Genomic DNA, 18769 nt, shown 5'->3' with positions numbered 1-18769 from the left:
TTTTGGGGATTATTCCCTCTGCTAAAGGTCTTTGAGCATTTCTTACAGATAACTTTGCACTGATCATTTGGATCTTGGTTAAAAAATTGCCACACTACACTCTTCCTACTATCGAATACCTTTTCAGGCATTGCACGCTGTGCTACTTTCACCGGATGCCCACGCTGTCCTAAAACTGTTTTTTTGGTTGACAAACGTTTTTGGCCTGAGATGGCCAAATGAAAGCTGTTGCGATGTAGATGGCTGCTGCGGATCATCCTCCTCCGCTTCTGAGCTACTGTCAGCGGCACCCTCTTCCCCCAATGGCTGCCAATCTGGTTCAACAACTGGGTCATCTACCACCTCCTCTTCAATGTCATGTGCACCTTTCTCTGTGTCACCGTGTGAGGTGCTATAGCGTTCGGGACGGGGCACCATAGTCTCATCAGGGTCAGTTTCTGGCTCAGTACACTGCGAGGGCAATGTAGTGATCTGAGTCAATGGAACAGCATAATAATCTAGCTGTGGCTGTGCATCAGTGCACTCCATGTCCGATTCATCTTGTAATGGGCTGTTAACAATTTCCCTTTCTAACCCAGGCACAGTATGTGTAAAGAGCTCCATGGAGTAACCTGTTGTGTCGCCTGATGCATCCTTCACTGTTGGTTTGGGTGAAGGACACAAGGAAACGTCTTGTTCCTGACCGGGAGCATCCACTGACGACTCGCTGCTTTTGTATTTTGAACTTTCTGAAGAGGAGGTGAAAGAGCTAGAGGCTGAGTCAGCAAGGAAAGCCAAAACTTTTTCCTTCTGCTCTGGCGTTAAAAGCGGTTTTCCTACTCCCAGATAAGGGAGCCTTCAAGGCCTTGTGTAGCCAGACAATGACGCTGGCTCAACACCTCCAGCCTTAGCTGCTATTTTGCTTTTCCCACCACCACCAGATGCTCCACCACCACCACCATCAGTACCAGCTGGCAACAACCACCCATGGCCTCTTCCACCAGACTTCCTAATTTTTGGGAAAATCTAACCAAAATAACCGTTATATGGTACTGTAAAACAAGGTAGAAGGTGTATATAAACTTCTTGAGAATTTAATTCTCCACAACTCAGGCCCAGTGTATAATACAACACAGTGTAAGTGGCAGCAGGTGGCTGGCTGATACACGACAAACTAAGAGGACTGAGGTATATCCACTTTGTGAGAATTTGAATCTCACTTATTTTTTTTGGACACAGACCTCAAACTCAGGCCCAGTGTATTTTACAACTCAATGTAAGTGGCAGAACGTCGCTGGCTGATATACGACAAACTAACAGAACTGACGTATGTCCACTTTGTGACAATTTGAATTTCCCTTTTTTGGGGTGGAGACAGCACCACAACTCAGGCCCAGTGTGTAACACAATGCAATGTAAGTAGCAGCAAGTGGCTGGCTGATACACCACAAACTAAGAGGACTGAGGTATATCCACTTTCTGAGAATTTCAATCTCACTTTTTATTTGGACACAGAACCCAAACTCAGGCCCAGTGTATTGTTCAACGCAATGTGAGTGGCAGCAAGTGGCTGGCTGATACACCACAAACTAAGAGGACTGAGGTATATCCACTTTGTGAGAATTTCAATCTAACTTTTTTGGGAGGGAGACAGCACCACAACTCAGGCCCAGTGTGTAACACAACGCAATGTAAGTGGCAGCAAGTTGCTGGAAGATATCTGAAAAAATTGAAGGACTGTAGTACAATTCCTATCTCCCTACAATGATCTCAGGACAAGTATGGCAGCAACAAAAAGGAATGCTGCACACTAAAGTGTGGACAAATAAAAAAGATAAATGCAGAAAGGAGCAACAGGATTTTTGCTTTTAAAAAAGCAGCTGGTTTGCACAGCAGTGGTGCAAACAGCAATGCAGTTATCAGGGAGCCTTATAAGGCAGCCTAATAAGCTACAGAGCTGATGCACAAAGATATAGCCTCCACTGTCCCTGCAAAACAAAGGTGGTGTTGGACAGTGGAAATCGCTACAGCACAAGCGGTTTGGGGGTTAATCTTCCCTCCCTAACTATATCCCTGCTTCTGACAAAGCTGCAGCCACCTCTCCCTATGCTAAGATCGGCAGAAGTAAGATGGCGGTCGGCGTGCACGCCCCTTTATAGCCCCTGTGACGCCGCAGAAAGCAAGCCAATCACTGTCATGCCCTTCTCTAAGATGGTGGGGACCGAGACCTATGTCATCTCGCTGCCCACACTCTGCGTCCTCCTTCATTGGCTGAGAAATGGCGCTGAACGCGTCATACGAAACGCAACTTTGGCGCGAAGATCGCCGACCTCATGGCCGATCCCGCAGTGGGATCGGGTCGGGTTTCATGAAACCCGACTTTGACGAAAGTCGGCGATTTTTGAATTTGTCCGATCCGTTTCGCTCAACCCTAGTCTTTACCTTTCCTGGGCTATATCATCTCTGCCCAGGGATTGGCTATGGATCCTGCCAAACTTCAGGCTGTGATGGACTGGCAAGAACCCCATTCTCTTAAAGCGGTGCAGCGCTTTATGGGGTTCATTAATTACTACCGCCAGTTCATTCCACATTTCTCAACTTTGGTAGCTCCCTTGGTAGCCCTCACCAAGAAGGGAGCAAATCACAAATTGTGGTCTGAAGAGGTCTCCAAGGCTTTCTCTTCTATTAAGTCTCATTTTGCTAGCGCTCCCATCCTACATCCTCCCGATGTTGATAAGCCGTTTATAATGGAGGTGGATGCCTCATCCGTTGGTGCTGGAGCAGTCCTCTTCCAAAAGGATGCTCAAGGTCGGAAGCATCCTTGCTTCTTCTCCAAGACTTTCACACCAGCGGAGAGGAATTATTCCATCAGGGACAGGGAGTTGCTAGCAATGAAGTTGGCCTTCTCGGAGAGGAGAAATCTTTTGGAGGGGGCTCGCTTTCCCTTCAAAGTCTTCACGGACCACAAAAATTTGGTATATTTACAAACAGCCCAGTGGCTAAATTCTCATCAGGCCAGATGGTCCTTGTTCTTCTCCCGGTTCCATTTCACCCTCCATTATCTCGCTGGGGAGAAGAACATTCATGCTGACGCCCTCTCTCACTCCGTTGTGTCTTCTTCTGAGGAGGAAGGGGAGCCTCGGCTTATTGTCCCTTCTGAGAGCCTGAGAACCGTAGCTCCGGTTTCACTAGAGTCAGTGCCTCTGGGCAAGACTTTTGTACCTATTAATTTGCGACCGGAGGTTCTCTCTTGGGCTCATTCGTCCAGGGTGGGTGGACATTTTGGGAGAAAGAGGACATCTGAGCTGCTGACGAGGACGTACTGGTGGCCGCATATGGTCCCTGACATCGGAGATTATATTCGGGCTTGTGTCTTCTGCGCCAAAAATAAGTCTCCTCGACAACGGTCAGCTGGGTTACTTTATCAATTGCCGGTAGCAGACAGGCCCTGGGAGATGGTCAGGATAGACTTTGTGGTGGGCTTGCCCAAGTCTCGTGGCTGTACCATCATTTGGGTTATCACCGATCATTTTTCTAAAATGGTGCACTTGGTGCCGCTTCCACGGCTACCTTCTGCACGGGCCTTGGCAGCGTTGTTTATAAAACACATCTTCTGCCTACATGGTATGCCGGGCAAAATTGTCAGTGACCAGGGTCCCCAGTTTGCGTCTCAGTTCAGGAGAGAGCTTTGTCGTCTTCTCAGCATTGAGTTGAATCTCTCTTCTGCATATCATCCCAAGATGAATGGGTTGGTAGAAAGGGTAAACCAGACCTTGGTCACATATCTGCGACATTTTGTCTCAGCCAGGCAGGATGACTGGGCATCCTTGCTACCGTGGGCGGAGTTTGTGCTGAACAATGCCGTAGCCGACTCCACTGGACAGACCCTATCCCTCCTTAGCTATTGTCAGCTTCCACGGGTACCTGTGCCTATGTCCGTGTCTTCCGCCAACTCCAGGGTGGCAGACTGGGCTGTGGAGGCACGGGACATTTGGGAACACACTCAGGATGCCATTCGGGCCTCCAAGGAGAGAATGAGGACCTCCGCCGATGCACATTGATGCCCCGCTCCGACCTTTGCTCCTGGTGACTTAGTGTGGCTCTCCGCCCGTAACATCAGGCTGCGAGTTGAGTCCACTAAGTTTGCACCTCTCTACTTGGGCCCCTTCAAGGTCCTCGAAAAGGTTAACCCAGAGGTCTACCGTCTGGCCCTTCCACTATGCCTGGGTATTACCGACACCTTTCATGTGTCCCTCTTGAAGCCTGTATACATGTTGCGGTTTTCCGAGTCATCTGCCGGGACATCAGGTTCGTCTACGGACGATTGCAAGGTGAACACTATTTTGGGGTGCCAGGTGGTACGTGGCAAAATTTTATTTGGTGGACTGGAAGGGTTATGGTCCTGAGGACAGGTCCTGGGAGCCTGCTGAGAATATTCGGGCTCTGCAGCTCATTGCTGCCTTCGAGCGTAGTGAGGTCTAAGGGGGGAGACCTAGGGGGGTAATGTTAGGGGTCGAGTTTCCGCTTCTGCACAAGGGGAATCTCGGGCCATCTCCGCTGCAGTCTCCCATTCTTCTCCTGCCACAGTGGAGTCTGCTCAGTGGAGATGTCGGTCATAGAGTCTCGCTCAGTCTGACTCTATGCAAAGGATTACTGCTGCCTTTCCAGATTCTGCCATTGTAGCCAGTACTGGGCAGCGGCGAGCAGACGTTTTTGGGACTAACTCCTACTTTTCCCCTTCTGAGCATGCCCAGGGTAAGATCTCTCGTTGGAGATCAAGGGTCACATGCTCAGATACTGCAGCAAATCCCATTGGTCCTCTAGGAAGGTCCTGTACTTGCTGCAGCTATAAAAGGTTTGCATGACCGCACGGCCATGCTCTAGGGTACATTTGAAAACGTGTGTGTGTCGATGAGTGCAAGTCATTCTTTAAACATCCCCTCCCTTGTGTATGACTTCTCGCATAAGGTGGATGTCTGCTGTCTAGCGCCCGACTAAGCTATCAGCATTAAACATACGATGCAGCGTCTATTGCTGCACGCCCTAGGATGTCAGTTGGACAAAAAGCGGCTCAAGGAAGCATTATGGATACTGACGACGCAGTGGTCAATCAAGGCCGGCTGTCTGGGGCCGTCAGAGCCATGAGTCAACATGACAATGGAGGATCGCACGCAGATCGGTCTCTTATGGATCCTGGATTGGTGGCTGCTGGGAACACAGCACCCAGGCAGCTAGGTGAGAGAGACAATATGGCTCCTTTTCTATCGTCACTAGCTTCTAATGTTACTGTGGGGATGGGGGATTTGTCTGCGGGGGGTCTAGTGTCGGCATGGGTGTTATATTACAGGGGCTGAAAGATTTGGTTAGGCGATGGGAATTAAGGAATTGTCAGGGTGAGTCGTTGCCATTGTCAGCATGGATGGGTAATGTAAGGGAAAGGGGAATGGTGGATGCAGACGGGGTACTAGGGTCATTACAGGTGGTACAAAGTACAGTAACTGGGGCTTGAATGACTGTTGGGGAGGTAGCTGTAGCTGGCGGCGATGTAACGGGGCAGGGATCTTCGGCAATAGACAGTGGGGAAAAGGATAAGGACGAGTCATTGCGGTTGGATGATGCAGCTAAAAGGGAAGTTTACATCTGCTTTGAAGGGCCGTTGGGGGCACATTTGAAGCAGGAGGTGAGAGAGAGAATATGGAAGGGGGGATATGTAGAAATATTTTCATCACTCCCGCTGGAACGTTTTAATTTAGATAGTGCAAGAAAGGATGAGTCTAGGAAGGAGGATGAGGATAAGAGGAGGTTTAGGCTAATTCCCCGAACGTTCTCTAATTGGATACAAGCATTTGCTATATTAGCCAGTGTCATTGGGGAGAAGTCACCGGAGAATTGTTCCCCCCTGTTTTGTTATATGGATGCAATTGGGGAGGTATATAGAATTTATGGGGGACAGGGTTGGCTTAGATATGTTGAACAATTTCGTCAGCGGAAAGCAGTCCAACCTAGCATATGTTGGGATCATAAAGACATTGCTTTATGGATGAGAGTAACGGCCCCGGGCAGAGCCAGACAGGGATCTCAGTCTTTTCCCGGGGGCACCGTGGGTTCAGGACAGTCAGGGCACTCGGTGGCAGTACAAAAAGGACTGTGCTTCTCATTCAGCAAAGGTGCTTGCAGGTTCGTTGCCAAATGCAAATTTAAACATGAATGTTCCTCCTGTGGATCATGGGGCATCGAAATGTTTTAGGGGAGGAAGACAAAAAGGGTCAGAGGGGTTTGAAAAAAGGAGTGACACCAGTGCGTCTGGCAGAGATGGAGCAATTTCTAAGTAGGTACCCAGTTAAGGAATTGGTAGCAGTACTACGGGATGGTTTTAGGGACGGGTTTACGATTCCTTTTGTTGATGTTAAGGTGAAGTTATCGACCAAGAATTTAAAGTCAGCCAGAGAGTTCCCAGAAGTGGTCGCAGAGAAATTGAATAAAGAAGTGGCCTTAGATAGTATGGCTGGTCCGTTTAGCTCAATTCCTATTGATAATTTGAGGGTTTCACCATTGGGGCGGCGCAGTCTCCGTTTTTTTCTGTTTTACTTCACACGATGGAAAGTGTGGCAAAGAATTTTGGGGTCCCATTGGCGGCAGAAAAAACTGTAAGTCCTGTGATGTCATTGAGTTTTCTGGGTATTGAAATAGATACGGTCGCGATGAAGTGCAGACTGCCAGATGACAAATTGGTGGACATGAGAACAGAGGTGAAGTGGATTGTTGATCTTAAGAAAGTAACGTTGCGTGAGGTTTAATCATTGCTGGGAAAAATTTTGCATGTCGGATTATGCCAATGGGCAGAGCATTTTGTAGCAGGCTGTCTTTGGCTACGGTGGGGATTCAGGTGCCATCGCATTTCATAAGGCTTAGGAGGGAGCTGAAGGATGATTTGAAGGTTTGGGCACTTTTCTTGGATTCCTACAATGGGAAGTCGCTGTGGATTGCACCGGTGGTACCAGCTGAGTCCCTTGGCATTCTGGTGGGTTCGGCTGGTGAGCAGAGTTTCAGTTTGTTTTTCCGAGACAGGTGGTTGGTGGGTCACTAGCCATGAGTTTGGGAGGAAAAGGGCCTGTCTGCCAATCAGATGTTGTGCGAGGTGTTCCCCATTGCTGTGGCGCTATCATTGTGAGGAGGGAGCGTTCAGAATAAAAAGATTTGTTTTGGTTGAGGGTCATTGCGGGCGGCGAGGGCCATATATTCATTATCATCATCTGATCGGGCTTTTCTGAGAGTTCTACAGCACATGGTGTGGGTAGGTTTGAATTTTAACTTGTGGGTCACAGCAGAATTCAGGCCTATGGATAATTACCCTATTCTTGAAGCTCTTTCTTGTTCGCAGTGGGATCGTGTTTGGGAGTTGGCACCTCAAGCGGAACCCGCAGGATTGGCGAGTCCAGAGGAGTTATGGAATCTTCCGTTGGGGCAGTAAGAGATCTGTTATCCAGATCCTTGGCAGCTGGAACGTGGTCACATTATGTTGGGGCATGGGAAATATGGGAGGATTGGAAGGCTAAATTGGGGGCGAGTTTGGAAGATGAGAGCAAGTTGCTTTTATTAATGGGGCACAATTGGGAATCAGGATGGTCGGTTCCAAAAATTAATAATTTTTTATCGGGTCTAGCCTTTGGCTTTAAGTCCATGGGGTTGCAAGATTTTAACAAAGTTGTTTTTGGTTCTTCAAGTGGTGAAGGGGTGGCGAAAAGGCTGGATGGTGGCGGATGGGAGACGCCCTGTGTCCTATGAGGTACTATTGATTTTGGGCGCGCAATTAGAGGATGTTTGTTCCACTCGAGGGAAGGTAACTCTGTTCAAACTGGCCTTTTCGTTGGCATTTTTTGGTGCTTTTTGTTTAGGGGAGTTGGTTAGCCCTTCCAGATATCGAAAAGGGGGTTTACTCAGACAAGATGTAGATATGTATGGGGATAGGTTAGTGATATTTCTGCAGTCTTCTAAAATGGATACTGAAGGAAGGGGTTGTAGAGTTGTTCTTTTTGAGGTAAGTGGTTCCCCCTTATGTCCTTTACACTGTTTCAGACAGTTCTTGAGGGGTTCGGGGAATGATCCGTTGTTGGTACATGAGGACGGCTCGTTCTTATCGTGTTTTCAGTTTTTGACGGTATTTAAGCGCTGTTTGGCAAGACGGGGCATTTCGGCAAAGAACTTTAGTGGGCACTCATTCCGTATTGGTGCGGCTACAGAGGCAGCCAGGAGAGGTTTGGGGGATGAAATGGTACAGATAATCGGTTGTTGGGAGTCAGTGAGATTCCATACGTATATTCACCCGTGTTTGATTTAGGGAATTTTTGGATGTGTAGGCCGTTGTTTACAGTTATACGGTTGTGGTGTTTTGTTTTTCTCTTTCAGAGCCGGGACAATTGCTCACGTGGATTATGGGTCATTCCTTTGTCTTTTGGGCAGCAATCAGGGCAGACGTTCGACCGGACGGGAGACAACTGGGTGTGCCGAGGATATCGGCAGTCTTGAGGTGGATCGGTAAACGGGGGATGACATGGAATATTGGATCGGGTGCCTGACCTGTTGGTGATACATTTAGGAGGAAATGACCTAGGAAAACAACCGTGCAGAGAATTAATTAAAGACATTAAATTTGACATGTTGAGACTGTGGTCTATGTTCCCAAGGTTGTTGGTGGTGTGGTTGGACATTATTCCCAGGAAAGTATGGTATGGGGCATGGTCGGTGCAAGGTTTAAATAGGGCCAGGATTAAAGTAAATAGAGCAGTTTCCTGCTTTATGGCAAGAAATGGGGCAATTGTGGTTCGGCATAATGATTTGGAATCGGTAAAAAGAGAATTCTGGAGGAAGAATGGTATTGAATGCAATCGGTTTGGATCTGTGGTGTTTGGCGATACAAGAGGGCATTGAGAAAGGTTTGTTGGTGTGGAGTAACATAAATGTTTGAGGAGTCAGAACATTTATGCTGGTGTCATGGGGGGGAGGTCCTCGAGGTTGGTGGTGCTAATAAATGGCGGCTCGGAGGGGGGGATCTCAAAGGTCCTGGTCTCCCCCTTGGGTGGATTAAATGGAATGGAATGTAATGGTCACATGGAGGAGATAACTGGGATCCGTGGGTAATTTTGAAGGATATTGGCCGGGCGAGTCTCTGTGTGTCTCTGAGCTGGTGCGTAGCGGCTAGAGGCAAGACTCGACCTGGGGGCCAAGTTTCTGGACATTGACTTGAGTTGGTTACAGTTTGGGTCTTCGAGGACCGCCCTCCCCATGGATAATGTTAAAACAAATAAACTGTTATGTTAAATGTTAATAAAGGCTGCTGTGGCCAATTTATCCAAATGAAAGTATGGTGAGTCGTTATTTATGGGGGTTGGGCATTTTGGATTGGTAGGTTGAACGGGGTTACAAAAGGTTAGATAAGGGGTGCAACTCACAGGAATCACGAATACCCAAATGTCATGCATTCCTTGTTGCATTATAGTTTTCTCATCCATTTTTATTAACTGAAGGAGATAGACTGTCTTAATTTACTCTGAACAATGTATCTGTGAAATTGGGATGAAACATTGAAGTGCAAAACATATTTTCAGTGCGTCATCCATTTTATAGCGATCTCCATAGACTTTAATGGCTGAGCCTGATTAGCCAAAAGGATGAGAATAGACCAAATCCATGGACCAAATCAATTTTTAAAACTGTTGTGTATATGGATCAATCAAAATCTATGGGTCAATATGGTGTCCGAGAAATGGATAGCGCTAGGAGGTGTCACAGGGATGTGTAAATGTAGCCTTAGCGAGAGAGAGGGGGCTTCAAAATAGATATGTAGGGGCCAGGAGACAAAGTATCCAACATCTTATTGGTCAGGTCAGTAACAGCATTTTTAATTGCATAACAACATCACCTTGATGATCCTATATTATATGTCACAATGTGTTGCAATTAGTGATGAGCGAATGTGCTGGGATAAGGCATTATCCGAGCATGGTCATGTGCTAACCAAGTGTCTTCAGCATTCTCGGAAAATGTGTTTGAGTCCCCGCAGCTGCATATCTCGCGGCTGTTAGACAGCTGCAGCACATACAGGGATTGTCAAACAGACAATCCCTCCATGTGTTGCAGCTGTCAAACAGCCACGAGAAATGCAGCCACGGGGACTCGAACATATTATTCGAGCACGCCGAAGTCACTCTTTTAGCACACGAGCATGTACAGATAACACCTTATCCCAGCACATTCGCTCATCACTAATTGCAATGGATGAATGTCTTTACTGTTATCACACAGATGCAAGAAGACAGAACCAATTTTGAAAGAATTAGATATTAGAACTAAGCGTGGATGCTTGCTACACTTGGACCCTTGATGCTTCAGTGCACCATGCTTTATTGTGACACTCTGTACAATTTACCTCTGCTATGCCATTAATAGTAATGTATTTTCAGAATTGTACTTTACAATGTTATATCGTATATTTAGGATGCTCCATCTCATTTAAAAAGGAAAAACAGATGTTGTTCATAAAGAACAGAGCTTATTGCGATTGTGAGCCCTCGTGGGCAGGGTTCTCTCTCCTCCTGTAGCAGTGGGCCACTCGTTATCTTCAAGATTATTGTACTTGTTTTTTTTATTATGAACACCCCTTTTCACATGTAAAACTCCATGGAATAAATGGCGATATAATAATAAATAATAATAATTACACTAATGCATAGAAAAGAGCTGATAATATAATTTGTACATTCCTATATGTGTGTGTGATTTTTCATAAAGGATCTTTGAAGCACAAATAGGTGATATATATACGATTAGCGATAGAAAGTAGAAATTTAATATGACAATAAATCAAAACATTGTGAAAGTAAAGTGGATGACAACCTGAAACCACAGCTTGTATTTGGTTTCAATATGTTGGACATTTAAAGGGAACCTGTCACCCCCCCCCCAGTCGTTTCAAACTAAAAGAGCCACCTTGTGGAGCAGTAATGCTGCATTCTGACAAGGTAGCTCTTTTAGTTGTGGGTGCTGTAACTTGAGAAATAATCAGTTTTATAATTAGTCTGAAATACCTGCTCCTCAGTCAAGTGGGCCGGCGTTTCCCCCCTGCTTCAGACAGTACACAGCTGTCACTCACATCTTCTTGGCGCCGGGTGCCACCTCCTCCTCGCCACTGTTTTCAAAATAGCCGGCGCCTGCGCTCTTATCCCCTTATTTCTCAAGCTACAGCACCCACAACTAAAAGAGCCACCTTGTCAGAATGCAGCATTACTGCTCCACAAGGTGGCTTTTTTAGTTTGAAATGATTGGGGGGGGGTGACAGGTTCCCTTTAAAGGGAATCTGTCAGCATGTTTTTGCTATGTAATCTGTCAATTATTTGGCTAGGTGCTGTTTACTTACAATGAAGGTTTTATCACTAGGACATTATCATTATCCTTACGAGGTGCCTGGTGCCAAGTCACCCAACCACACCCTCTCCACTGATAAGCAGCTGTTAATATACAATGCAGACAGAGAGCCTGGTGTGGGCAGGGCGAGCTTTCTGTCATGGGGATACTGTGACAGAGTGAGGTCAGACATTTGCAGCGTCTAGTGACACATACACCTGCGGTAGTTAGAACGGCTTCACTGTCCTATTAGCAGTTCTGGCTTTCTTTGCTCTGGTACTGCAAGGGTTATACTGCTTTGTTGGACTCCTGGAGTTCTCTGTCTTGCGTGGTATCAGCTGTTTTGATTTCATCTCTTCCAACAGGTATAACAACCTCCTCCTTGCTTCTGACCAGTGATAGTTCATTCTGCCTGGTTAGGTGCTGGAGCAGAAGTTTGGGTTTGCAGAGTTGTTCTGGTGATGGATGCATGGAGTTGGTTTGAGTGCTTATCCTTATCTTCACCTATTTGGTTTCTCCTACCTATCAATCCCCTGTCTTCCAATCTGTTGTTTTGTAAGTGTGTTGGTATGATTGTAGTTTTCTTTCATCTCAGTCTGTCTAGTTAGGGTACCGTTACACTAAACGATTTACCAACGATCACGACCAGCGATACGACCTGGCCGTGATCGTTGGTAAGTCGTTGTGTGGTCGCTGGGGAGCTGACGTCACCGCTGTGCTCTGCTTTACGGCCGGCCGGCGCTGACACATTCAGTGCAGGGAAGCCGCCGGCGGGGGACGTGACAGATATCAGAAGGTGAGTATGTAGTGTTTTTTTTTTTTTTTACTTTTACAATGGTAACCAGGGTAAATATCGGGTTACTAAGCGCGGCCCTGCGCTTAGTAACCCGATGTTTACCCTGGTTACAAGTGAACGACATCGCTGGATCGGCGTCACACACGCCGATCCAGCGATGACAGCGGGTGATCATCGACCAAATAAAGGTCCTGATCAATACCTACGACCAACGATCTCCCAGCAGGGGCCTGATCGTTGGTCGCTGTCACACTATAACGAGATCGTTAGCAGGATCGTTGCTACGTCACAAAAAGCGTGTGAAGGTACCTTTAGTGTAATACTATACACTTTGGCCTCACACCTCCCTGTTTGGGGGAGAGAACAGATAAGGGCTGCGATAGAAGCACTACAAGGTACATGATTCCGGCGTCCCCACCATCTGTAGTAATCCACGGGACAGGGATAGACTAGGATTCCCCCTACTTCGAAGAATCGGGTGAGAACCCACAGTCCTGCGTGACACACGCTACATCTAAGAAATATGTGTCTTAACTGCTGCATCCAGAAACTTATGTGATACATCATTGGAATCAGGGTCTCTGCCACTACATTATGCTTTTCTCAGATGAGGTAGCTAAAACATGGTGACAGATTCCCTCTAATGTCCATCAAAATTTAGGGTTTTATTATGTTTTACACTTTTTTGCTTTAAAAAATACCTTTACTATGCTGCCAGCTCTAATTTTCTCAAAAAAAGTTAGTTTTTTACCTCATCTCTGCAATCATTTGGAGCAGAAGCGAGCACATCTAGACATTCTTCGGTTGGGCCGTTCCTTTTTTGCATATTTCCATATTCTACAGGAGTGAGCTGTTTACCTGAACAAAGAATTATTTCATTTTTTTGTCATTATACTGTGCATTACCATTTACTTCATTCCTTATAGGATTAGAGCAATTTGCTGTCAAGTTAAAAGGTCTCCAACCATGAAGAGGTTGCGCATGGACAGCCTATGTGTCCATATTATTGAAACATATGAGCCTTGTGTGCAGCCATACAGGTATGTAAATTGCTTTGCCATATACATAAATTCTAAAGATGGACCTCTTATACTGATTGTATGAATTGGCACCAGAGTCTGTGCATTTTTATTTTTTTCTCCCTTGTCATCAGTAGTTAATGTATTTTAGCTATACGTGCAGAAATATTACTGAACGATAAAATGTGTTCTTAGTACTTACCATCTAATGTGAAGCCACGGACACCACTGAAGTCACCACACAGCCCACACGTTTGGTTTGCGTACTTGTCACGGTTTAGTTTCAGCTAAAAGGTAAAAGTCTACTCAAGTTGTGCCTTTGAAATTAGGGAACATTCATTTTATCTAATGACATCTAAAAATTACCAGGACAGGACTACAGAAGAACACAAAAGCCTCAAATAGTGACCTATCACTACACCCCAATGTAACTTACTACTTTGGATTTTTTTAGCATCTAATGAAGACCCAATTTTTACACATAAACTATTTGACTTTCTAGAGTTGAGTTCTCTGCTTCATACTTCTGACTTTAAGCCAGTACAGAGGGAAATAGACTTTAATTTCAATATGCTAATGATTTCTTCCAGGCTCTGAGGCATGCAACGCCTGTGAGAAATCCCTGCCTCCCTGTGACGTGCAGTTGTGGCTTTGGAATCCCACACATTCACCGAGCACTCACACACTGAATACACTGACCATAGAGAGAAGGAAGAGGTACAGATTGTCTAGCGAATGCAGGGAGCCGACACACAAGAATGCTGAATACACTGACCATAGAGAGAAGGAAGAGGTACAGATTGTCTAGCGAGTGCAGGGCGCAGACACACAAGAACGCTGAATACACTGACCATAGAGAGAAGGAAGAGGTACAGATTGTCCAGCGAGTGCAGGGCTCTGACACACAAGAACGCTGAATACACTGACCATAGAGAGAAGGAAGAGGTACAGATTGTCCAGCGAGTGCAGGGCTCCGACACACAAGAACGCTGAATACACTGACCATAGAGAGAAGGAAGAGGTACAGATTGTCCAGTGAGTGCAGGGCTCCAACACACAAGAACGCTGAATACACTGACCATAGAGAGAAGGGAGAGGTACAGATTGTCCAGTGAGTGCAGGGCTCCAACACACAAGAACGCTGAATACACTGACCATAGAGAGAAGGGAGAGGTACAGATTGTCCAGCGAGTGCAGGGCTCCGACACACAAGAACGCTGAATACACTGGCCATAGAGAGAAGGGAGAGGTACAGATTGTCCAGCGAGTGCAGGGCTCCGACACACAAGAACGCTGAATACACTGGCCATAGAGAGAAGGGAGAGGTACAGATTGTCCAGCGAGTGCAGGGCTCCGACACACAAGAACGCTGAATACACTGGCCATAGAGAGAAGGGAGAGGTACAGATTGTCTAGCGAGTGCAGGGCTCCGACACACAAGAACGCTGAATACACTGGCCATAGAAAGAAGGGAGAGGTACAGATTGTCCAGCGAGTGCAGGGCTCCGACACACAAGAAAGCTGAATACACTGGCCATAGAGAGAAGGGAGAGGTACAGATTGTCCAGCGAGTGCAGGGCTCCGACACACAAGAACGCTGAATACACTGACCATAGAGAGAAGGGAGAGGTACAGATTGTCCAGCGAGTGCAGGGCTCCGACACACAAGAACGCTGAATACACTGACCATAGAGAGAAGGGAGAGGTACAGATTGTCCAGTGAGTGCAGGGCTCCAACACACAAGAACGCTGAATACACTGGCCATAGAGAGAAGGGAGAGGTACAGATTGTCCAGTGAGTGCAGGACTCCAACACACAAGAACGCTGAATACACTGACCATAGAGAGAAGGAAGAGGTACAGATTGTCCAGCGAGTGCAGGGCTCCGACACACAAGAACGCTGAATACACTGACCATAGAGAGAAGGAAGAGGTACAGATTGTCCAGCGAGTGCAGGGCTCCGACACACAAGAACGCTGAATACACTGGCCATAGAGAGAAGGGAGAGGTACAGATTGTCCAGCGAGTGCAGGGCTCAGACACACAAGAACGCTGAATACACTGGCCATAGAGAGAAGGGAGAGGTACAGATTGTCCAGTGAGTGCAGGGCTCCGACACACAAGAACGCTGAATACACTGACCATAGAGAGAAGGGAGAGGTAGATTGTTGAGCGAGTGCAGGGCGCCGACACACAAGAACGCTTAACACACTGACCATAGAGAAAAGGGAGAGGTACAGATTGTCGCAGGGCGGATGCACAGCATTCTGGAGCCACAACTGCACATCACAGGTCAGTGTGAATTGCATGGGAGGGGGTGATAGTATAATGAAGAGCAGAGGCAGGGATTTCTTCCAGGCACCGCACACTTCCTGGAGCCTGGAAGAAATCATTAGCATAATGAGATAAAAGTCTATTTCTCCACATCTAAACAGCAGCTATGAGGCATACAGGTAAGACTAGATTAACATTTCTATTACCTGTATGCCCATAGTAATAGCTGATAAGTGTCCCAGGGGGTGAAAGGTTCCCTTTAATGAGAGGAATAGACTAGTTTTGTATTCCCTTTCTTGATTGCACCTCTGCATGGTGATAGTGTGAAATACTATACAAAATGTATAGAGAAACATATTTTCATTTACCAGAAGACTGTCTTCTTTGTTGCATATCAGAGAAATATCATTGGATACTGTGATCTTGATATTGTCGCCTAGTTTGTCAATTCGAACCCTGGACTTCTCAGTTGGGAGCTCTGTCACCCTACAAGAACAGTTTAATCATTAACCATTTTATAGGGACAATAGAAAGTGAATGAAGTACAAGTAAAAAAAACTTACAAGAGTCCATCCAACATAATAGCCTTATTCTTGATTTCTACCACCACTCCATCTAGAATCGCTATGATGTGGGTTATAACAGGATTGCCATGTTCCACACTGCGTCGGATCTGAATGTTGAAGTCTTCATTGTTGCTTTTGCAATGAGAAGCAAATAAGTAATTGCAGGTTCCAGGAAAGTAGTAGATATCGCCATTAAATGACTTGAAGTGGTAATTTCCCCATGTGCTACAAACTTGTCCACTGTGACTTGTGAATTGTGCTGCATTGACGAAAAACAATGTTAGAAGCAACAGAATGAGAACAATGAATCAATCTATAGACAATATATAAGAAACTCAGTAGATACATAATGCGCCATTTCACTGCATGATAAAAGAATTATACTGGCATCTGCAAAATCCTAAAGCTCTAATAAAAACTAATAAACTTTATAAATAATGTAGTTTTTCCACCAACTATGAAAAGGAATAAGGAGTTAGAATCATAGAATCATAGCATTTTAGAGCTGGAGGGACCTCTGGGGTCATCGTGTACAACCCCCTTCTCGATGCAGGATTCACTAAACCATCTCAGACAGATGTCTGTCCAGCATCTGTTTGAAGACTTCCATTGAAAGTTCCAAAATTCTAAAATCCTGCTATCGTTTGGAAATGTCCACTCACGTTCTTGGATCCCCATCTGCTCCTGTTTTGTTCAGTACATGATAACACCCCAACATCCCAATTCTCTCACATGGGACCCCACAGCCAAACACAGACCTCAGATGTGACGTTCATTATATACTAACACTACCGGTGTGCACATTTATAAGACATGGGGCAAGGTATGAGTAATAAAGTTCATCATTACTCTTCACCCATTTTAATTTTTAAAAGGTCTTAAACTCTCTATATAAATAAATAAATAGTTAGTTTCTTTATACAGATCTACAAATCATGTTCATAAATATATATTTAAAATAAAACATTATTGATTCCTGCAGCCATATATATTTAAAATAAAACATTGATTCCTGCAGCCATATATATTTAAAATAAAACATTATGGATTCCTGCAGCCATAACTAGAGGAGACTTGCGTACACCTGTTGTACATTGAATTCATCCATAAAGACTTTATCCATTGCTCCCTGCAATGGTAGCTCCAGGCTGTCAGTGTGGTATGATTATAAGGGAACCTGTCATAAGATTTATGCTTCCCAAACCATGTCCAGCATGAATCAGCACCTAGCTGCATGATTGTAGTCAGGTATGATTTAGTCTGTAATACTGTGGCATTTCAGAGTAAACAAACTTTGAAAAGCCAGACAGGAGCTTATGAGAAAGACCAGATTACTTGGCTTCCTGGGCAGCTTCTCCCACCACACCTCCAGTGTATATAGGAAGAGATCTGTCAAACAGCAGTAGGGTTGCAGGGTGAAATTTGCCGAGGACCTCATCGGACTAGTTGACCGTATAGTCGTTGACCGTCTTTTTAATGAATATTTATTCTTAGAAAAAAACATGTTGACATGATCTGAATTTCAAAATATTGCTCTGGTCATTAGCTGGCAAAATTTGACTTATGCCATAAGGTGGTAATTTCACACATGCTTACTAATTGGTCCAGGATTTAGTGGTGTACTGTTAATAGAAGAAGACCATGTGGCTACTAAAAAAATGGTGGAATATAGAGCCATTGTCTCCATGCTCAACTTACGTCACTGGATGGCACCTGCTGCATGAAGCCTGTCTCCACATTCTGTCAGCACTTTTGGTGGAGTGTGGGAACCGAGGGAGCATCATGGTGTGTGGAGGTCATCATGCAAAGAAGCAATCCTAGTGCTGGGGGAACTCTGTGGGCATCATACTGTGTGATGATTAGAAGGCTGTAGGGTTCATCATGCTGTGTTGGGGAACTAAGAGCTCCATCACACTGTGTTGGGGAGATATGGGAATCAGCATACTGTGTGGGAAAACTATGGACAACGTACCGTGTTGGGGCTATGGGGGTACTAAACCATTGATGGCCATTTTGTTGGTGTCATAATTTTCTGTAGAAAACACTGTAGGGTCATGATACTGTGAGGGGGTACTGTGGAGGCAAATTATGTTGAGGAAATCGCAATAAGGAACTCATCTTGTGTGCAAGAAAGGAATTTTGGTGGGCATCATGCTGAATGCTGAACATGAATGGGGTATTGTGGTGTGTGAAAGCACTAAGGGGTTTCAATAAGGGCACAATTGCTGTGTATGTGCACATGGCATACATGGCCCTCATGCTGTCTTAAAAGGTTGGGAAGCATGCACTACCTTGACTGAGCCTATTTATCATAACCCTGACTACTCTGCCAAATATTTTTTTTAATGGAAGTGCATCCCAATAAGAACTTTTGTTATGGGGCCCCATTTTTTTCTATGACTGCCTCAGGTCAGCATGTTATGTTGTGTTTTTAATTGTCTTCTGCAATAATACATGCCATATTATTAAAGCTTAACCTACACAGAGGGAAAGATGTATTTTTTAAATACTTTCAATAACATACAAGATACAGTGGCATGTAAACGTTTGGGCACTCCTGGTCAAATTTACTATTATTGTGAACAGTTAAGCAAGTTAAAGCTGAAATTATCCCTAACATTAGGCCTAAAGTTAAAGATAACACACTTTCTTTGTATTTTAGGCAAAAATATATATATTTTAATCTTTTGCATTTAAAAAATTACGAAAAGGACAATGGGCCAATGCAAAAGTT

The 18769-nt window shown here is 45.4% G+C and overlaps 1 protein-coding gene across 1 annotated transcript in view; it reads right to left on the bottom strand.

Annotated features, from left to right (window-relative positions):
* LOC143803850 (mucin-5AC-like) overlaps window positions 1–16713 on the bottom strand; it is a 157102-nt gene extending 140389 nt beyond the window's left edge. Inside the window, exons 1-5 of the mRNA XM_077281614.1 lie at window positions 16698–16713; window positions 16033–16294; window positions 15838–15955; window positions 13397–13481; window positions 12927–13033 (exon numbers count right to left, since the gene is read on the bottom strand). Coding sequence (XP_077137729.1) covers window positions 12927–13033; window positions 13397–13481; window positions 15838–15955; window positions 16033–16294; window positions 16698–16713 — 588 coding nt within the window. The remainder of the gene's footprint in view (window positions 1–12926; window positions 13034–13396; window positions 13482–15837; window positions 15956–16032; window positions 16295–16697) is intronic.
* Window positions 16714–18769: the final 2056 nt, after the last annotated feature.

The sequence above is a fragment of the Ranitomeya variabilis genome, chromosome 2, assembly GCF_051348905.1.
Source record: "Ranitomeya variabilis isolate aRanVar5 chromosome 2, aRanVar5.hap1, whole genome shotgun sequence".
In the NCBI taxonomy this organism is placed as follows: Eukaryota; Metazoa; Chordata; class Amphibia; order Anura; family Dendrobatidae; genus Ranitomeya; species Ranitomeya variabilis.
Note: the sequence above shows the minus strand (reverse complement) of the source record. Positions and strands in the feature narration are given on the sequence as shown.